The sequence below is a fragment of the Asparagus officinalis genome, chromosome 4 (genome assembly GCF_001876935.1).
Source record: "Asparagus officinalis chromosome 4, Aspof.V1, whole genome shotgun sequence".
NCBI lineage: Eukaryota > Viridiplantae > Streptophyta > Magnoliopsida > Asparagales > Asparagaceae > Asparagus > Asparagus officinalis.
The window spans coordinates 2,995,751-3,018,983 of NC_033797.1; the positions used below are offsets into that span (position 1 = coordinate 2,995,751).

At 36.8% G+C, this 23,233-nt stretch overlaps 3 protein-coding genes across 3 annotated transcripts in view; all 3 read right to left on the reverse strand.

The window, feature by feature from the left end:
• LOC109836366 (long-chain-alcohol oxidase FAO1-like) overlaps nucleotides 1–3,794 on the reverse strand; it is a 6,007-nt gene extending 2,213 nt beyond the window's left edge. Inside the window, 2 exon segments of the mRNA XM_020404252.1 lie at nucleotides 1,441–1,713; nucleotides 3,477–3,794. Coding sequence (XP_020259841.1) covers nucleotides 1,441–1,713; nucleotides 3,477–3,704 — 501 coding nt within the window. The 5' untranslated portion in view covers nucleotides 3,705–3,794.
• On the reverse strand, nucleotides 12,680–17,557 carry LOC109836368 (KIN14B-interacting protein At4g14310; the record flags this gene model as incomplete). Its single annotated transcript, XM_020404254.1, has 3 exons — nucleotides 12,680–13,341; nucleotides 14,643–15,265; nucleotides 16,049–17,557. Coding segments are annotated over 3 exons (2,664 nt in total), but the record flags the coding sequence as incomplete, so codon positions are not given.
• On the reverse strand, nucleotides 18,295–19,067 carry LOC109836236. Its single transcript, XM_020404102.1, has one exon. The coding sequence runs from the start codon at nucleotides 19,012–19,014 to the stop codon at nucleotides 18,295–18,297; it is 720 nt and encodes a 239-aa protein (XP_020259691.1). The 5' UTR covers nucleotides 19,015–19,067.

A 23,233-nucleotide genomic window follows, 5' to 3' on the forward strand; every position in this document is an offset into this window, starting at 1 on the left:
CACCCACCCGCCGGACTGTTGGGTGTCTTAATAAAACCACCCATGAAGTTCAGGGCGGTTATGTGAGATAAAAAAGAGTCAGGGGTTTGCATGTAAAATCCCACAAAGTTCAGGGGGTTTTGTGAAATTAACCCTTTTCTGTCTGTACCTAACTATATGTACAAACCAACAGAAATCAAACCAACACCTTACATCTAGCTGTATTAATAATTGTCAACAACATAGGTCCATGCCAATCTACATCATAACCTTGGCTAGACAATGAAAACATTTAACTGTAAACGCTTAATTACTCAATAGCCCACTATGTATGGTGTATGATAGAGATGATACGAAGTACTTAGTTAGACTAACAATTAAGTCAAGATGCTCCTACTTCTCTCGTTTTACACGCCAGTCAATATAGACGCTTCTGTTCTAACAAAATAAACCATTTTACGTTACGCATTACGATCAAGACAAACAGAACTTTGACTAACAAATTAATACTGAGGTTGGTGACATCCAAGACCAAAATTAGTGGTTCTTATTTGGTTAGCAAGATTTGGACGCCGTATTGCTGTCGGGAGTAGAGGAGTTGGTAACCTCAACTATTCTAAGCATAATTATGTTTTAACAGGTATCCAATCTTATTCAGTAAGATGACATACTCACACACAATGCTCTATTATCTATTGTGATTTTTAAGCTTTAGAAATACGGAGAACAAGCCCACATGATAGTCGAAAAATCTACAAGACATGTACCTTCTTAATTATTTGGTTATCAAGATTCGGATGCCGTATTACTGTCAAGAGCAGAGGAGCTGTTAAGCTCAACTATTCTGGCGTAATTACATGTCAACAGGTATCGAATCTATTTCATAAGATGACATGCGACGCAATGCTCTATTATCTATTTATGATTCTTTAGCTTAGAAATCTGTGGAACAAACCCACATGATAGTCAAAAAGTCTACATCAGGTTGGTTATCAGCCAGTTAATTTATTGTTCCCAAAGGTAACATAGGCCACAACAAATTTAGAGTCGATGTGTTTCTTTAGTTGTTTTGCTTATCAGTAGGACATATGGCAAGGATAGAACTGGCAATTTAGAATAGCAATTAGGATAATATTATTTCAATATAAAGTGACAAAATGGCCACTTGTTACCGTGGAAAACCTTGTAAGTGGAAATATTTATTTGCAGGATTAGGACACAATGCTAGTGTCAAGAATGGAGAAAGTCTTTAGTTCAATCTATAGTCCATCGCCAACAAGTATTTCACCAATGGTAAAGGAGTCAAAACACAAAACCTGGGGGGGTCTTATCTGCAACAATTAAAGTACATGGCGTTTATGTGCAATTAACCCGAATAAAACAAAGTTCATGCATTTCTAGAACATGCACTAAAAATTAAAATTATTTAACTCAAGTAAAACAGGGAGAGTTAAAAGTTACCGTCGAGTAGAAGACAAAGTAGCAGAAGATCTTGAGCATGGCAAATGCCAGCCTTAAGAATACAAAAGACTTTTCCCTGCTCCATCTCTTGAGAGCCTCTTCTCTCTTCTCCAGCGTCATCCCTGAGAAGTTGTAGATGAATGGGAACCCTCTTCTGAGGCTGAGGGACCCACACAGGAGGAGGGTCCCTAGCCTTGTCGCGAGCAACCATAGAATCAACCTCACCAAGAAAATACCCTCCTTCAATCCTCTTTCTACTATGAGCTCTGCAACCTGCCACACATTGGAAGTAAATAACCCGACGTTATTTCGTAAATTATCGAAAGTCCCTCTTAACTTTGCCGGATAAGAGAAAATCCCCTCACGATTTCAAAAGTGACAGTTTGATGCTTATGTTTCAATTCCTACAAAGTTAACTCGGACGTAAAAAAAAAACTATGGTTGTAGAACATATCAACTATCCTACACCCATATTGAAGATTGATGATTACATTGTAAAAGGTTGATGATTATTTTACAAGAAACAAAAACATCAAATTCTTAATCTTAACAGGATTATAAATCATAGAGGGATTTTCTGTACTTTTACCCTTTCTTTTGAAAGGGGAGAATGAGACAAGCTGAAATAAACGCCGATACAGGACAAGCAGACAGAGTCAATAAAGTACCAAACAGCATTGAATTGTGAACAGCAGTACACATATCAGCACTCATTTATTTTGCATGAAGAACAGCTAATACAACAGGACATCAGCTTTTTCTAAACGCAAGTGTCTCAAATGAATGAGAATTGAGAAAGGAAAACTTCATGTAACAACAAATTTGGAAGCATCATCATGGCCCACATTTCCGGCGCTTGAGAATAAGTTCTAAACATTCTCAATTTACTCATAAAGGAAATGCGAAATTTACCATTAATTAAAAGAAATAACTAGTGATTTTTTTTCTTCTTTTCTTTGGGGGGGGATAGGATGCAAATATTTCATGAGTGGATCCAAATAGTTAAGTGGGTCATTACTCATTGGCAGCTTTGATGATTAAGCAAGACAAAGGGGCCACTGTTCTAATAAATATTTGGTGCAAGTGGAGGCATGTTTCAAAAATAATGCAAATTCTTGACATTTCTATGAGTATCCCTATTTCAATAGGACAAAATGGATCTCTTTATGATGTGTGATTAAATAGAACTACAAATGATCAAAGAACTCTCTACAAACTATTAAAATGTTCATAGATAATTCTAGCATAAAAAATGATAAAAGTATGATCTCCTACCTAGTACCAATTCCCAAAAAACCAAAGAAGGTAAACTTTTTTTATTGAGCTAATACCAAAACATATATACCAATGCCGAATTAATGCTGACCCACTTTTATATTTACATCAAATGGAGATTCCATAGAATTAAAAATCATAAAATAAACTAGAGGGCAGTAAAAACATGCTAAAAATGTCATATATAAATATCACAAAATAAGTGACTCTCTGCTCATTAGTCAGTATGATAATTAAACTGGACAAAAAAAAAAAGGGGGACCACTCTTCTAATAAATAATTGGTGAAAGTGGAGGCATGTTTCACAAGTAATACAAAATTCTTCACCGTTTGTGTGTGAATATCCCCCATTTTAGCGGGACAAAAAGGGATTTACTATTTCGGATGATGATGTGTGATTGAAACCTTCAATTGATGAGAAAACTCTCTACAAATTGTAAAATGTACGTAGATTTTACATTATAAAAAAATGACAAAATTATAAATATCTAGCTAGTGCCAACACGATGCTGAGTTCAGCCTAATTAACCCATTTTCTTATTTAACACCAAATGAAGTGTACATGAAATTAAAGAACAAAACAAGCTAGAAGGCAGTACAAAGATGCTAAAAAATGTTAACTTTATGATATAGACTTCATCAAATATTGGCCTAATCCCACAGTTGACCATAACAATTATAAAAAAAGAAAAAAGAAAAAGACCCAAATCTCCAAATTTCACGATAAAGTAAAAATGAAATGAGAGGACAAAAAAATGGACCTCATCGGGGATGGGGGCTTGAGAGGCGGAGGCGAGGTAGAAGGCTTGTAGGGTCTTGCTTGGTGGGTCCCCCTTGCCGGCGCTGACGTGGACGGCTTCCACAGGGAGAGAGGGGACGAGGGCTTCACATATGGCAGCCATTGATGCCATCTGTGACCTTGAGAACCCATGGCTGTACTTGTATCCTTCTCCTCTTCTTCTTCCTCTGAGAAGAGCGTGGCCTTCCATTTTATTTTTTTTGCCCCACCCTTTTATTGTCTGTCCTTCTTCTGCAAATATGAAACTTGTGAGGGTTATTTCAGAGAGTTTCGGACTTTGTAAAGCGTCCGTTATTGGGAGCTTTCAGGGATTTGGGATCCTGGTTCGTCGCGTATATATAGTCGATGGAGAATTGTTATTGAACAATTTTTCAAAACAGCCCCTTTAAATTTTTATTTTTCAAAATTGATCCTGTTTTTTTTTATTTACCAAAACCGACCCATTTTTTTTATTAGCAACCTAATCACATTCGTAAATAGTCGGGGTTGTCAACCCCGACTATTTAGGAGGGTGTTAAACCCTAATTAGAAGCCTTAAACCATACAAATTTAAGTCCTAAATAGTCGGGGTTGGCAACCCTAACTATTTAGGAATGTGATTAGGCTGCTAATCAAAAAAACGGGTCGGTTTTGGTAAATAAAAAAAACATGGTCGATTTTGAAAAATAAAAATTTTAAAAGGTCTATTTTGAAAAATTGTTCAATTGTTATTCTTTGTGGAAAATTTAATTTAAGCCCTCGTCTTATATCTATTTGTGACAAGCCGCTTTGATAAAGAAAATTGTGAAAATACGAGGATTTTACAAATCTTTTCACTAGAACGGTTACAACAACTAAGCATTTATCCCAAATATTTGGGGTCGGCTACATGAATCATATTTTTTCATTTTATTCTGTTACGAGTCATTTCTTCCTTTTCGTTTATCTTAATCATATCCTTCGTAATTGCTTCTGACCAAGTCATTCTAAGTCGACCTCTAGATCTCCTAGCCCCCATTAACTCTAATATTATTATTTTTCCTAATCGGTGTACTAAAGGGTTCTCCTTTGTACATGACCAAACAATTTTAATCTATTCTCTCTCATTTTATCCACAATAGACGTAATCTCTAATTTACTACGGATGCACTCATTTCTTATCCGATCTTTTAATGTATACCTACAAGACCATCACAACATTCTGATTTTTGTTACACTCATTTTTTGAACATGTTATTTTTTTAGTTGCCCAACATTCTGACCCATGAAATATAGTTGGTCTTATAATCATCCTATAAAATTTTCTATTTAGTTTCATTGGTATTCTATGATCATATAAGACTCTCAAATCACTCCTTCATTTCAACCATCTCGATTTAATTCGATACACAACATTGTTCGCGGGGAAATTCGAAGCAATTTTATATGCCTACAAACATCATCATCTATCTCACAATCATGTCTAATAATATATCATAAATAGCGAAAATGATTAGTTTTAGGTACTTCTTAGCCATCAATATGTACCATAGGCTCTCTTTCTTTCCTGCTTTTACTAAAAATACATTCTATATATTCTTTTTTTGTTCTACTAATTCTAAAACATTTAGACTCAAGAGTTAGTCTCCATCTTTCTAATTTAGAAATAATATCTTTTCTAGCTTCATTAACTATAATACTATCATTAGCAAATAACATATACCATGTGATTTTCACTAGAAGGGTTACAATTTACAAATTACCCCTAATATTTTCCGTGAATAGCTTAAAATGTCTTATTTGTTTGCGTGTCTCTTGATCCCGTGAATGGCTTAAAGTATCCTTTCCTTTTTTTTAATGTGTGTACTAAGAAAGTTTAATTATGATAGAAATATCTACAACATCTCAAGATTACAATTTTTCGACTATATTATTTAATCTATTTTTCGACTATATTATTTAATCTCTTTGGCTAACTAACTAAAATTGTGAATGGCTTAAAATCTCATTGACTATATTATTTAATCTCTTAGGCTAGGCCTACATTTCTGGTCCCGGGTCTAGGACTGGACCCACCCGCACAACCTGCTTAGATGTGGGCTAGGTCTGACCCGGCGATGCGGACCAGGTCTGACCCGACCCACGGCATGTGGGTTGTGGGCCGACCCATGGATTTTTCGTCTAACTTTTTTTCTTATTTTAACCTTTTTAATTATATCAAACTTGTATTTTAAAAGGGTTAAAGGAAGAGCTAGCCTAACTGAAAAATATATCATGGGCCGAAAATGGTCAGATCGGGCCTATTTTTCTAACTTTAGGTTTGGGGCTAAACCCGGCTCGACCCGTGACCCGGGTATATCATGAGCCGGATCGAGCCTCGCCCATTATCGGTCGGGTCTAGCCTACTATAGGTCGGACCGGATCGTGACCCATGGCGGGCTTGGCGGGTTGTGTCGGGTCAACCCGCGAGTTGACCCGGCCCACTCCAAACCCAAAGGTAAAAATGTCTTATTTACGTATATTATAAGCATTTGCAAAATATAAGGACCCTGTCTAAGTTCATAGATTCGTTCTTTGAAAATTTCTTAATATAAAAGCTAACTATTTTTTATTGTTCTATAATACATTCCCATAATCAGATTAAATATTAAAATAACTTCTGAATATGCATGATTGCTTATTTATTCAATACCAAAAATAAAAATATATAATCTTCACTTCATTCTTTAATCCGCAGCTAACATGAGAATAGAATTAAGCATTTAATTCCAGCATTAATTTTATTCCATTTCTTACTTCATTCTATTCTCACTTGACTTGATTCTTTCTTGATACTAGGAGAGATACACGTGCATTGCACGTGGTTATTTGTTCGGATTATTTCTTTAGTATAACTTGGTTGTAAAAGTGTTTCTTTTAAATCTTAACTTGATGATGTAATATTATATTTGAACTTTCTTATTACTTACATTTATGTACCTTCAGCTTTCGTTTATGTGTCCTTGTGATTATAAGCAATGTAAGCTACAAATTATTAGAAAATATTATTCGCTTATAAACTATGAGCAATGTAAGCTACACATTATTCAAAAATATTATTCGCTCATATAGCAATCAATTTCTTCAATGCCTCAAATCTAATAATAACAGATGATATAAAATTCTTATGAAGTAAAAAAAGAAAAGGAAAAAAAATCTTCTGTCTTAATCCCTAATAACTGTAGAATAAGAAAACCTATCATCATTTAAGAAAACATCTCCATAAGTTTGCAAAGATAACCACATTGAACTATTAGGTTGATCAATTCTTATTATATTAAAATTAATTCATCAAATCATTAAAATAGCTATTACATCCGCAATTATTAAGTTATTTTGATATCAGCTTCTCCAATCAAGAGTAAAAAAAGTAATTAGAGGGAAATTAGCCCCTCAAATTGCTAATTATACCATTGATTTGAATGACTAATTTTAAATAACTTAAGAATTGAGTTACCTAATAATAATTTCAATGATTTGACGGACTAATTTCAAAATATGAAAGGTTTAAGGGACTACTATAAAAAATACTTTAATTAAATAAATTTTGTTGATAATTAATTAATTCCATAATTTGGTATCAATCAATTGGTTAATATTTACACGCGCAATGCATATTATGTTTACAATGCTAATGTGCTCTAAGCTTCTTTCTACTCTTTACTTGTTTACTAATTATAATTAGATCAGTTATTTATTAATTGGTTTTGAATGGATGGAGCTTTAATTCGGGAGTTTAAGCTTCTTTATACTCTTTAGTTGTCAACCAATTCTAATTACATCAATTTTTATTTATTAGTTTTGAATGGAGAGAGCTTTAATTCAGGAGTTTAATTTTAATTTAATAGCTTTAGTTGATAACCTATTATAATTTGGATAAGAATGTCAATATTGAAAAGGATTAGGGGTAAAATTGACCGATGAAAGTTTTTCAAGAACTCCCACTTTTAAAGTAAAAGTATGATATGATATGATATGATTTGAGTCTTTGAAGACATCCCCCATTCATTCAATGGACATGAGCATGACATATAAGTTTCTTTCAAGCTGTTGCATGGTATATCTTAAAAACACCATAATTTTCCGTAATGATAAAAACAATATAGTTCTTGCTAAGTTCATGTAGTTTAAAAGCGATTTGTCAATATTCATCATAATTAGCACGTCCCCATAGATAGAAGAACAAATTGAACAAAATTTAAATGACCTGAACAAAGTATAATGGGGTAATTTGAACAAAATTTAAATGACCAGACCAAAGTCTAAAGGGGTAATGCATAGACTAGTCTTTAGAAGAATATAATAACATAATTCAAGTGTACATCAGAGTTTTCTTATTAGCAAATGAAAAGAAAAAAGAGATTGAAGGGTGATTGTTTTTTACACGTCACAATCTCCCTTTATTTTTCACGAAAAGAAAGAGCAGATCGATAAGAGAAACTAATTGTGATTTGTAGATTAGAAGTGAGTTGCAAGTTGGGCTCAGTCTATTTTAAGAAGATACAGCCACTTTTTAATTAAGTTCAAAGAGAAAAGGATGGCAATTTGGACTATATTATATATGACATTGAGAAAAGTAGGATATAGCTAAAAGCAATATTAATTAGGTGTACATCCATAGTCAATGTCTTCCGGGTATCATCTCCTGAAATAAGTAAGGATTCTATCAGAACACTCCATAGAAAAAAGTGATCTGCACCATTCACAGTTGGTTAGAAGGTTAGTTTGAAAATTACAACTCTCTTATCATCTCGCTTCTACAAGAGTAGTTATATATGATATTGATCTCTACTGTCCTAAAATGATCCTATGTAAAAGAGAAGCTACGTTTAAGTAATAGAATCTTCAAATTAATTAGACTGGCTCAAGTTTTATGAAAATTTCACAAAAATAATTGATGGTATACATGTAATTGCATTGTGTAGCATATTTGCATACAAATTATTATTTATGAAATTATCCTTTTTGGGTCCAAATTCTATCCTTCTTTATAGATATGTGTGTCATATCCCTATCCATAGATACCTGCACACTATACCTTTCGTATTGGAAACAAATATTCAAATACAACTATGAAACCATTTTCTAGTCACAAAAAACTAATATGTTTATAGAAGTTGGACAAATTTTTTATTTGAATGTTTATCCCAATAAGTTATTTGAAATTATATCATTATTTTTTTTTTATTTTAATTTTTTTTTTTTTTTGGGATCAGAAGATCATTGTTTCAAATATAAATAATATAAAGAGTCTAATTTTAGAATATTACGTCTAAATTTGAAGGTTCAATATGACTATATGAGGTGGGTGCAAAAGAAAATGGGGAAAAAAACTGTACAGGCCTCCATGAAAAATATCATATAAGATATAAAGACAGTTATATTAATATAGATATTTAATACACCAATTACTATCAGTTATCAGTATAGTCAGTCTCTATTAATCACTATTCTAAAGTAATAGAGAGGATTTCCATAGATTCCAGAGAGAACAGGTCTCCTCATCCTATACGTCCCAACATAAATTTCCTTATAGAGGAATCTCCATAATACTCTTATATATTTTTTATTTTTTATTTTTTATTTTTTATTAATTTGTGTAAAAGAAAGGAGGAGCCGAGTACCCTCTGCACGCACCCAATATAGAGCAAATTTATGGAAAATGGTACAGACACACCCTCATGCAAACCTTGTGCCACACTCTCTCTTTTTGCTACAGTACACCGGAAGTGTGGAAAAATGTCCCTGAAGGTGTGCCCGTAGTGTCACCCCAAAATTTATTGCTCATTCAGTTGCCGGTTGTTTCAGTTGAACTGCTGAAGTCCCATCAATAAATAAGACGCTTGGATGGATGGTGAGAAGCTTATCGCAGTTGGGAACCAATAAATCCTGAGGTTTGAATTTTTACGGAGTCAGAGAGGCACAGTTTATAATGAGAGCTCAATTGACAATTCAATGGGAATGCACACGTGTAGCATCAAAACTGACTGACACTAATTGAGCATGCTCTTCCATGCTCTCCCCCATTCTCACTAAAGATTTCTTGGATCATGCTCATAATTAGGGGAGAATTTGCCATCTTTTGTCAAAACCTATGTTGCCTAGGTACGGGTACGGATGCGGGTACGGGTACGGGATACGGTAAATTTGTAAAAAGTAGGGTACGGGGACACGGCTATATATATATAAAATAATTCACTTTAGATCAATATTTCATAAGTTAAAACTATATTCCTTGCATAGGAAATAGAATAGAAAGCTATTTTTACTTTAATTAAAAATTTAGAACTAATATTATTACCTAAATCTAAGTTGCATGAAAATTGGTACTGGTACGGGTACCACCGTACGAGTAGGGGACACGACAAAGCTGTAAAATGTTGGGTACGGGTTCAAACTACATATATATATTGAATTAATAATGTACATGAGATAAATTTTTTCTGCTTCATGTGTCATTAGATTTAAAATTTCGATCACATTTTTTAGTTTATTTTATCATATTGATTATCGTGAATTGTAAACTACTCATTTTTTACTAGACATCTAAACAACATGTTAACTATATAGTTTTGAACTTGGGTATGGACTGAAACGAACCCGACCCGTATCCCATTAGTTTCAAAAAACGGATGTAAAGTGTAAGCTCTACGTTCAGGAAGTCTTTGACAAGTGTTTTAAATTAACACATATATCGTATAATTGAGTACATGTTGTAATAAATGCATGCATATATTCAAGAAGTGTCCATGAAGTTTGGGTACGGGAAAGTGTCGGGTACGTGTCCGGTACGGGTACGGCTTCAACAATGAAGTACCCGGGTAACATAGGTCAAAACTGTTATTTGTAAAAGGGTTCATTGCGAACAGACTCCCTTGACATCACCCAGCTGCTAATAATTGAGGGTCTATCCTCACCAATAGAAGTATAGGGGGGTCTACCCGCCTCTTCAAATCCTTTTAATGACTTTAAGAGTACGCAAAAAATTAACTTGGGGTATGTTCGCAAAATAAGAACTACATAGGGTCTATTTACAATTGGGTGATACCAAGGAAATTTGTTCTCGATTAACCAACCGTTTATAAAACTATAGCTTTCACCGTGCCTTTCGAAATTTGATGTAGTGACAAAAGCTTTTGGCATGGTATCAAAACAACCTAGGCTTAGTTCCCATCGACTGCGAATTTAAAAAAAATTGATTTCAATGAAAAGCTCAATCCAATAGAAATAATAAGACCTTAGCATCTATCTAAAAATCCAATCTAGTTCGAACCATATAAAACACCGTAGACGTGTCACGTGGTACACCTGACACGTAGCATGTCAAAGGAAGAGGGCAATCTTAGAGCAGTGCAAAAATAAAATTAGTTTACACTAATACATTAACGGTTTTTCTATAGAGTGCTCATGGGCACTCTATAAGAGAGGAGAGAGATAGAGAGAAATGAATTATGCACAGAAATTAATGCAAATCAGAGAGGGCCCATGGCTATTCATTTCTCTCTATCTCTCTCCTCTCTTATAGAGTGCTCATGGGCACTCTATAAAAAAAACCGATACATTAATGCATTGATTCAATGATTTTTCTCCTTTTAACTCTCCACGTCAGCATTAGATCGCGTCCATTAAAAAGTATTTCCCGCACCGGAAAATCCGGAGCCGGCCCAAATGGCCACTCCGGTCGTCATTATTTAATTATTATTTATAAATATTCCTTAGTAAAATGTGCACCTACTTTCCTCCAAAATATATGTACATCTACCGTATGTGTTTCCCATCATTCATATGTTTGCAATTCATCTTATGCGTTAAATGTTTAACGTCTCCGTCATTTGTGGGCACATATGTTTAAATATGATGCTACACATGCACATGTCATGTATAAGTTAGATTCATGGATATATTTAATAAGATTTATTTATTTATTTATTTATTTATTTATTTATTTATTTATTTATTTATTTATTTCTCTTTTTCACCGTCCAGTCCAACTGGCAAATATGCAGACACTAGTGATATTTATGTTTATTGTAAATCAATGTCCATTGATTTTTCTTAGTGATGAATCTAACTAATGCAACTCCACAACATTCAATTGAGTGCTCTCAACTGTAGCTAATTAGTTGGTACCACTAGCCTCTCCTACCTAAAAAATATGGCATCAATATCTCGCTCATTTAAAACTTTTATTTAATTAAGGCCAAACAATCTGATATTTTTTTCTTGGGACGTTTCAGATTTAAAACATTTAATTAAGGCCAAACAATCTGATATTATTGTTGGGACATTCCAGATTTGTACAATATCCAAGATTTTTCAAAATTCATAACTAATTTATAACACCAATATCAAAGAGCCATTGTGAGAATAATGCTACAAGCATCATTTCAAGTACGCCACAATACAAGACGCCCTCTCCCCATTATGAACAGTGCATCACGCAACCAAGTGGGCACCTCACCTGTCCCCCCGTTGGATCCTCTATTTGGGGTCCCTGTAGCAGCGCCCTTATAAGTGTTTTCTTTTTCTTAGTTACCCTTAAGCACCTCTTAGTTATTTGCCAGGTAGGTCTCAGGAGTTTCTTTAGACACCTTCAAAGTGTAGGGGGGTTTTGTGGAATGAAAAGAAGTTCATGGTCATGGGCAAAACCCCCCCAAAAAACTAGGGGTGGCTTGTGAAATTGCCTATTTGCACCCCGGTTAACAGGTTTGCCAGTGTAAATTAAAAAAATACGAGGGTATTATTTAAAACAACTTGCGGGTTGTAATTTAGAAACACGAAGATTTGGGTGTATAGTATTGAACTAACAGAGACTCGCAGGCCTTTCTATTGTTGGATGTTAATCTCCATTAAGTTACCATCAACTATCATTAATCACAAAACAACAATGCTTATGTATGTAATTCATGTTAATCACTTGTAAGGAAGAAAGAAAACATCATCATTTCCATCCATTTGCCGTTGACATTCAAGACTCTGAAATCTTTTCTGGCTTTTGGCTAAAACAATGTACACATGAAATAAAAGAATTAAGCATATTTTGCTGTTAGCATCCATTCTAAGTAAATTATCTGGGGTGCTCTCAGTCCTCCACAACAAAATGATAAGAGGAAAAAAAAAATTAGGTGTTTTCCCCCCAGAAATGAGCATCAAGCAGACAGTAACATCTTTTGCAAACAGAAACATCTTCATTCCTCTTCAGTAACAAGTTTCTTACCGAACAAAGACAAAACGCAAATACATTCTCACTAGGATAACACACAGATACACTAATAACTTATACCTCATACACAAGTAACTATAACAAGTACCTCCACATTGCAGGACGATCTCGAGAAATAACCAGAGCCCTTGATCCCAAATAATCAAAAGTAGGGCAATACAAGTCATCTGGACCAATCGTCTCTTTAACCTCAATAATACTTCCGTCATTCATGCCGAAAGACTGCATAGTGCCATCCTTGTAAGCATCAAAAACTGATAACCCCATACCATTTATTCCCATGACAAAGTTTGAGTTTCCCCATACTTGAGTTATTGAAGAATGATGGGCGTGAGATTCAGAATCTTGAAGTACATACGTAGCCATGAGCTTTCCTTTGCGCAATGAGAATTGTTGCACATTAGATTGAGATCTGTTTCTTGCTGATGATCTTCTTTCTGTGTTTCCCATAAATATGGAGTCTCCGTAGGAATAGATTGAGTGTGCGTTAGCTCCATGTTTCGATATCTTAAGACCAACTCCAGAAGGGAGACGGAGATCAAAGACATTAATGCTTTCTTGGGTGCAGAAGACGCCATCGTTTCCTTCCACTTCTGATGAACGAGCTCTGTAATTCAAAAGGAAACGAGAATTGTAGAACAATAAATTTGTAAAACTTTTGTTTCCTATTCCCATTTTCTCAATTGATGACTAGCATTCACCCATACTATTTGATTCGTGAATCATGAATGCTGCAGCTTGTCCATGGTTTAAGTTTACAGGAGATTTGCAAACATAAACTATAATAGTACATGTTTCACTGTTTATTTTGACTATTCTTTACTGTTTGTACAAATGTAATATCATACTTGGTAGCAAACCCTTCAACTTATTACCACTGTTTAGCTCATTGCCAAAGGAGATCATGGTTCAAATCTCGGAAGGGCGCTACTTTATGCCTGATCCTTAAAAAAAAGAAAAACCATGATGCAACTTTTCTCAAACCAATGGATCAGCAAAAAAAAACAGTTCTTTGACAAACTTGGACGCGCATGTATCTCTTCCACAGAAGTTAGACAAAATTGGCACCAAAGCTGTAAAGAGCTGACATAGGCATCACAGTTATTATTCGTATTTGTTTTGTTGCAGAGATTATACTCAGATATTTAACAGTATCCTGGATTGATCAGAAAGAATTTTGATCCCTTCTTATCTTAAAGTGACAAAGTATGTCAAGCGTCAAAATACCTTGGTATTGATCATGATGTGGCATACTGTAATGTTGAATAGATTTCAATCAATACTCACCAATGGGTGTGACCAAAGTATGTGTCTCTCTGTGTGTGTAGGATTATTGGAAATGTATTTGCTTATTCAAATATCTCAGATACTTTCAATATAAGTATATTCATGTGTATTTAAGTGGAAGACGTTGGATACCCATATATGTAAAGAATATGGATAAGAAACTGATTTGGGTCAGATTATCTTATTCATCTACATCCTTGATTGACATTAATCTTATTAGCAGTATCAAGTGAAGATTGATGCCATAAGTTATGAGCAATACCCAGATACATAAGAGGCAAGCACGTTGCAAATGCATAGAAGCCAAGAATAAAACATTAAAACATATTTTAGGGATTGTGCCATGAGCTACATAATAAACACGCAGCTCCTCCAGAACACCAGAATAAAACATCAAACTTACCAGGAAACTGAGGGAAATTTCAGTAAAAATTAACTTTTCTGTGTAGAAACTATTTAAATATCGGTTAGCATGGAATCAACTACTCATGGAGAGGAAACTTAGGAGTGAGGTTAGACAGATGGCATATAATAGATTTCTTCATGCTATAATTTAAAAGCCAAAGAAGAACAATAAGGTAAGGCAATCTAAATTAAATAATCAAATAAATTTCTTCTCACCTTTGGCGAACCCCTCCCCCAATTTCAGCATCAGTATTGTTCACATGAAGGCAGTGAATCTTTTTACCAGAGGAATTGACAGTCAGCAAAGGTTGTGGAGTTAGAGAATTAACATCCCAAAGACTAACTGCTTCAGTTTCTGCCACAATCACCTTCCCTCTACTTCTCCACTGCAGAGGGCTCGAGTATTCCATCCCTACCACTGGACTATTTACATCCCATTTCATTATAAGTTCCCCATCGCGAATATCGTAAGCACTAACTTTAGTCTGACTGCTGGCAGTAGAGATCAAGAGTGGCCCACATGGTTTATACCACCATTGTCTTTCCACAGGTTGCATTGTGCATGAAACACTTCTTCTTCCTGTATTAGTTAGAGGAGCGAGTGCAGTCCTAGATGATGAAATTGAGAAGGAATTTGAGTTTTCGTCCTCGACGTGAAATGCTTTAATCTTTTTTGTGTAGAAATCCCACGAACAGAAGCCAGATTCCAAATTATTCCCAGCTGATGCTGCCACGACAAACCTCCCAGAGCATCCATCAGAACCAGTGGTGCGAATTAACCAGCAATCACCCCACAAGTTACTGGACGCACTTTCTGGGGGTTGGTACTCTGCCTTCTCCTGATATATATAATGATGCAGATACACAATTAACCCACAAAACAACTAGGACATGCTTAAATATGCAAAATAATAGGCATAAAACCTGGATAAAATGTAGATCTCTAATCTACATGGTCCTTTCTTCTTTTCATTTGATGTGCGTATATAATTGGCTGTTATGTAGTAGCCTTGGTAAGCTTCAGCAAGTGTCATTATTTATCCTCAACGTTTAATGAATGATAGGACTGACTAACAGACAGTTGCAATAGCTAAACAACAGTTGATGTTTGTCAAGGAGGCTTAGGAACATGTATCATTGTAATTGATCTAGAAAAACATTTAATTGATAACGACAGGATATAAAAAGTCGGTTGGTTTCGTATAAGATGGAGGATGATTTCAGAAACTTCTCAGAATCTAGAGAGCCCGTAATAGATGGAAAAAGGCCAACGTAGGACTAGGAAGTAGGTTTTAATTTTAACTTAACTGTGTTTCACACTGTACCTTTCTCCTTTAACAGCACATGATGATCCAAGTTCATGTCTAATCAATATAACATCATGTAAGTTGCATTATCTATGTTTTATATAAACACGTGAATGCATGTACATATAAAACCCTATAAGCAAAATTATTTATATTAGATAGGAAATGCATTGCACCATAGTATAGATGATCATAAGCATTAAGGACTAAGGAGTACTCTCAAAGAGAAGAAGAAGAAAGACTAACAACACATTCAGGTAGTTTCCCAACGTCTGGCTTTGGGAAGCAAAAAATGACAGAATGTAGATTTCATACCTCAGAATTCGCAATGTCATAATACGAACACGAGCCATCATTGTGAGTTAAAAGAACAGCTTCCCCCTCAGAAACAAACCATCCTCCAGTTGAGGATTTGTGACCAATTTCGAATATCTGAGTTTTAAAAGAATCCTCTGCATCTTCAAACACCATAATCCCTGGCTTGGTTTCTTGATCATCTAAATCATCAATCTTTTCGGTTGCAATTAGTGCAACCTCACTGCATTGCAGACTGGCCACCTTCTTCGATTCAAAATTAGCCCCCGAAGCAGTGCTTTCCACGCCCATTTCACGAATCCCGCTCAATTCTGCCTTTAAAACTCTGCAATCTTTTTTGAAGTCTGCTTGATCTGTGTTTAGAGAAGCTAAGAACTCTAGTGCAATAGGGTTTTCATCAATAGGGCTCATAGGACCTTTAGGCTTACACAAGTCAGATTTACCATCCAACGCCATTCTGTTCTTAATTAGTTTCTGATGAGGGAAAAACCTTGCTTCCAACTCCTCAAGTTTCAATCCCTTACCATTCGAATTTTGGACATTCACTTTTTCACCTTGCAAGCTGTTATCTTTTATAATTTCACGAAGACCCAACTCACTTCCATCACCATCCACTACACTACTCACTGCATTCTCAATTCCGGATATCTTCTTCTGAATATCAGAAAGGATCAACTTTGATTCTTTCTGATTATTATTTGAATCCAACATCTCTTTGGTCCTTTTGATGTCAGAAGCAATTCTTTGGACTCTTCCCTCTAATGCAGCAAGCTTTTCATGAAGCTTGCTTGGATATTTGTTAACAGCTCGAACACCATTCTCACTGGAATTCTCAAAAACTTTGATGCAACTTTTTTCTTCTCTAATACTATTTCCAGTAATCTCATCTAACTTAATAACATCACTGATGGGTTTATCAGATGCATTCGCTTTGTTTATATCATCGGGAGCTCTAATAACATCACAAGCTTTCAGATCAGAGGATTTGGAATCTGCAACTAAAGCATCACCTTTACGTTTGTTCACGGCGGATTTAGCAGCCAATTCTTTTGAAACCCGAACAGCATCACAATTATTCAACTCAGAAGATTTGGAATTCGCAACTAAAGCATTGCCTTTACTAAGCTCCACGATGGATTTGGGAGCAATTTCTTTTGAAACCCTAGAATCTTTTCCACCAGGTTTCCGCAAATCAACATCCAAGCTAGCCCTCCTCAACAAGTTAGGTTTCAAATTCGCATCTTTCCCCTTCTTATCCAAAACCCGGACTTTAGGACCCACATCTTTAGTCTCCAGCGATCCTGAAGCTCTGGGGTTTAGATCCGAGGGGTTCAGGGACTTGCCTCTTAGAAGCGACGACGTGGACCATCGGACGGCGGGAACGGCCGCAGGATTCCTGCGAGGGGCGGAGGAAGCTCTAGGGTTCTCCTTCCCGTTGGCGATCGGAGTCTTTCGATTGATCGCTTTGATCTTCGGGGTATCGTCGGTTAGGGTTTTCTGTTGGCGGCATCACTTGCGCCGGCGCCCCTCGTTCTTTGAGACGAGTGGACATTTCTGGAACTCTAGGGTTTAGGGTTTTGATTCGAGGAAGGTGACGGAAGGTTTTATTCGGCGTGATTGAGGGGAGAGGGGGCGAGAATAACGGGCAATCTGGGGATTTTGGTTGGGATTTGGGGAGAGAGAATTGGCGGGAAAAGTTTGCGTTTGAATTTTGAAATTTGGAGAGGAGAGGAAGGGAAGAGATGTACGTGGCAGGGCGTCTACGGATCGTAGGTGGAGTTTGGTGTTATCGTGCTTTCTTTTTCCGGGAAAATTTTATTCTGCATCGTTTTTTAAAGCTAAATAGGACTTATTTAGAGCAACTCCAATGGGGCTGCAAAACTCCAATTTGCAGCCCCATGGAGCTCCAACCGGACTCCAATTTTTGGAGTCCGGCTGGAAAAACTCACCTTCGGCTGCATATTTGGAGATTTTGCTCCAAATATGCAGCCCCCCTCCAAACCACTATTCCCCCTAAAAATTTACAATAATACCCTTCTAACTAACTAATTATTTTTAGATATTCAACTTAAAATCAACATAAGTTTATTTCTACTAATTATTTTTAAATAAAAATTTTACAGTTGGAAATGTTTTGTCGATACCTTCAAAATGAGACTAATATTGAATAATATTAATTGAAATATAAAATTTCAAGAACCAAGTAATTAAAATTGAAAAAGTCATTATTTTATTAGTAAAAAAAATTACATAGCTTCATTTCCATGTCTTTCCCACAAATGTTCAATCAATGCATTTCGAAGTGCAAAATGAGCTTCTTTGTTTTTCAACCTCTTATGTCGAGCAAGAAACCGTTGGAATCGTTCAGTTTCGGTTATCTCCATATTTTCAGCATTCGGAATTGATTGTGGAGTTGAAATGACAACATCTTCTTGCTCGTCGCGTTCATCTTCGACAATCATATTGTGCATTATAATACAAGCAGTCATGATATCATGCAGAGTTCGTTTATCCCAAAAACGGGCTGGCCCCTTGATGATAGCAAATCGTGATTGGAGAACACCGAATGCCCGCTCAACATCTTTTCGACATGCTTCTTGCATCATTGCAAAATATTGTTTCTTTTTATCATCGGAATTAGAAATGGTTTGAACAAGTGTTGGCCATTTCGGATATATGCCATCGGCCAAATAATAACCGACATCATAATTTTTTCCTTGAATTGTGTAATGAGCAGGAGGAGCAATACCTTGTGATAGATTGTCGAACAAATTAGACGACTGCAATACATTAATATCGTTATTGGATCCTGGTAAGCCAAAGTATGCATGCCATATCCATAGATCATATGATGCTACTGCCTCAAGAATAATGGTTGGACCTCCATGACGACCTGAGTATTGTCCTGCCCATGCTGTTGGACAATTTTTCCATTGCCAATGCATACAGTCTAGACTTCCTAACATTCCTGGAAAACCTCTTTCTTCGCCCTTTTGCAATAACCTTGCAACATCGTCGACATTGGGAGTCCTCAGATATTCATCTCCATATACTTCTACAGTTGCTCTTAACGTACGACGTTCGAAACCCTAGGGTTAACGCCGGTCAATGCGTAACCCTAGGTCAACGCCAGTCAACGCGTTGCAACCAAAGTCAACGTTTGACGATCCAAAACCCTAGGGTCAACGCCGGTCAACGCGTAACCCTAGGTCAACGCCAGTCAACGCGTTGCAACATAAGTCAATGTTCGACGATTCGAAACCCTAAGGGTCAACGTCGGTCAACGCGTAACCCTAGGTCAACGCCAGTCAATGCGTTGCAACACAAGTCAACGTTTGACGATTCAAAACCCTAGGGTCAACGCCGGTCAACGCGTAACCCTAGGTCAACGCCAGTCAATGCGTTGCAACAAAAGTCAACGTTCGAGGATGAAAATCCACACCAATCCATCAGCTACAAACTCGAGACTCCGACGACGGCCAAGCGATAAACGCAGCGCCGGAAGAACTTCGGCTATTCGTCAAAGCATCGAATAGACCGAAAATCGAAGGAGCCAAGAGTTGAAGCTAACTACAGCTCCTTACGCCGACTGAAGGCTAGACCAATCACATCCAAAGTATTCCAGCCTCTTCTATAAAAGAAACGAGTCCGGAACGCTTTGGAGGGGGTATCTGTAGGCATCGAAAATTGCCTATAGGTCTCCACAAACGGTTCAGTGTTAAAGAGCGACGATGAACGTCACTATCCGATCCACAGGAGTTCAATTGACGTCGATGAACGATTGAAGTGAATCGACGAACTACGTGAGCTGATAGGATTTTGGGACAACGAAGACCCGGGCCAATCGGGAACCCGGCGATGTTCACAAAAAGGACAATGCCCTTCGAGTCTCGTTCATTCTACAGATAATCCAACCATTGGAGCAGATAGAACTCTTCGTCAAGCTTCCAACGCACTTGGAATCACTCAAATCCGAGTTCGGACGAAGAATTTACGGGGAAAACAATCAAACATACGCAACGGATCATCTCAGGCTGAGTTGGGACACCCGGGGTGTCTCGGGAAAGTTGAAACACCCCAGGGGTGTCTAGGAAAAGCCTAGACACCCCAGGGGTGTCTAGGCACCCTAGGTGCTCCCATTTGCCTATAAATAGCCCCCTAAGGCCTCATTTTTTGAAGAGCTAGATTTTTGGAGAAGATTGGCGAAGCCCTGCTGCAGTGAAGAGTGGTCGAGCGCTTCAACAAGGAGAGGAGAGGTCTTCATCAGAATCTTCATCACCCGTCCCCCCTTTTCCTTAGTATTACCCTTCGCCGGTAATCACTAAGAAGAGCAGATATCTCGTTTTAGCTGAGATAGACGCTTCAGGCTTCTAGATCTCACGCGGATCAACGAAGCTCTGTCCGATTTTTCAGAACAGATCTGAGTGCCAGGTAGTCCACGGATATTGACGTCCCCGTCACAGGCCAAAGACCCACGCAAGCAGAAGACCGATAAACGATCTCTGCGTTTGTTTGGACGAGAGTTGTAACTTTTTTTGTTTTCATTGTGTAAGAGTCTTATAAAAAGGCAATCTTTTTTTGTTTCATTGTAACGATTGAAGTTGTAATGAATACAGCAATGAATACAATAATTTTCTCCGCAAACAAGTAGTTTCTATTGTAATGTGAGTTTTAGTTTAGTATGAGGTATGAAATGAATTTTTCATTAACATTGCCATTGGACACACTTGGACAGTAGTGTACGCTTTAATAGCTAGAATATGTGGAACCAAAATTTTGTTTGGAGAATATTCAATGTTCATTTTGTATGTTTTTGGCCTCTGTTTGTTTAGAATCCAAGATGATTTTTGTTTGTTTGGAGAATATCCAAGATGATTTCTTTGGCTATGCATTCAGTTGGAGAGCTTGCCGGTGATGATGGCGGGAGTTTATTCGAAGGATCCGATGGTGCAGCTCGAGGCGACGACTCGGTTCAGACAATTGCTGTCGATAGGTACGGCATTTGTTGAAATTTTATCTTCTTGAATTTGGTTCTTTAGATATTGATTGCTTATTATTTGCAAATATATGACCTATAGTATATCGATACATTGTTACTCTAGAGAGAATATGACCTGTAATTGTACAATGTAATGATATATGATATAGAGGGATGTGCAGATATACTAATGACTGATTCTTCTAATATTTGCAGATAGGTGTGTAAGAGGTTTCAATTTTTTCTTCAGTTGCAAGCGAAGAGTTTGGTCTTTTGTATTATTTGACAATTAGTTCCTGGAACTGATGAGGTAAGGGTGTTTGAACAATGTGGGGTGTTAGAACAATATGGATGATAATTTTTCAGCTCTTACTATAGAGCTTTGAACTGGAAGCTTGAGTTTGGTCAAAATTCATTGCTTCAGGTTAGATGACAATCATTGGTTTCCTTCTAATTATGTGCCTGATGGTGTCATATTTCAAATTTTAGACCGTTTCAGCTGGCTTGCCTAATTTCAAATTTTAGACTGAACAATGTTATACTTTTGATTTCTTAATTCTTTGATATCTACATTTCTGTCTTCTAAAGTTCCATGACCAGGAACAACCAAGAGAAACAACATGTTTAATTTTTGAGGATTGAATGAAATTTATGTTGAACATTTCACAAATAATCCGTACACTCCTGATGGTGTCTATTTGTAAAATAAACAAAAACATTTACTCACAATGAAAGGATACATGTTTCGAATGAAACGACGACTACATATTACTTGTTTCTTATATTTATTACCAGTAGGAAGTTTATACAATTCAAGTAACTATAGGCTTGCGTGAGTATGGACTTATTTTTTATAACTATATCCAATTTCTTTATATTAACTTTTTGGCTTTTTTTATTTTTGGTTGCAGATCAAGGATGAGTTTGCTGATGGGAAGGGTCTGGTTGTGACTGTGATGTTTGCTATGGGAGAGGATCAGATCTGTGCTCTGAAGGACAGTGGCAATGGATTTTTTTTGAACAAGAAATGGATTTGTGCCTTGATGCTTGTTAATGATGAGAGATATAATTATTATTATTTGTTGTTGCTCACTTTGTAACTCAATGTTTTTGCTGTGTTGTATAATGATGAATACATTTTGATAATAAAGATTATTAGATTAGTACTCGATTATCTTTCTTACAGAATTGATCTGATTTTTTGCTTAATTCTTCAATGCACAAAATAGATTCTCAAAAAATTATTAGATTAGTACTCGATTAGCTTATGTTTGCGGAAAAAGTTGCTGTATTCATTGCTGCATTCATTACAACTTCAATCGTTACAATGAAAAGGAAAAGAGGATGTCCAGAAGTCATCTGACTAGGCATTCAAACAGTCCTTTTCGGGAGATGATCCCTGAAAGATCTTGACATAGTCGTTGATATGTAAGCACCTGCGTTCTTGTAAGCCGAAGGCATAACTCGTGTAACAGAAGACTACCCGGAGGGGCGTTTCATGATATGCGGTGTTGCTTTTCATCGATGCGCGATGCGTCATTATCTGGTTATAACCGCAGACAAACCGTCCATAAAAGACATCCTGCCGAAACACCAGAGGACCGTATCTGTCAACTCGATCAGATCCGTCGGATGGGGGAGAGGAAAGTCATCTTTTGGGTTTAGACTAATCGGGGCTCATGGGCATGCCAGTGTTGGAGGTCTCTGGAGTCAATCTGCATATGCCGGATCTTCCGTTCTCTTAAGGACGGGACAATACTTGGGCAGCCATTCTGGATGTTGTTTCTTCTGCGGATGATCGCCGAGATCGATGAGCTTTTTACCGTTTCAGCTTCAAATTGCCTCCATCATGGGGGTTGCGGACAGGAAACGCGTCTTTGTTGTTTGTTTGAGCTGTTTGACATCCGCTTAATATTGAGACGGATGCAAGTCTGGTGACGTTCGGATCGAGCCCTGGCATGTGCCTGTCAATAATTCAAGGCGAAAACGTCATGTACTCCCTGGATAGGAGTTAGTCTTGCTTTCTGTGCGGCCTTGGAGACCTAGTCGCTAGATGATATCGGGTTTAGGATTCTTCGCTCGTTGCGTCAATATCTCACCTGCGAATACTGTGGATACTTCTGACGGTAGGAAGGCCTTCTCTTCTGCTCGAACGCTAAATTGCAGGCCGCATATCTGACATGTTTAGGTGGTGGAAGGCCTCAAGG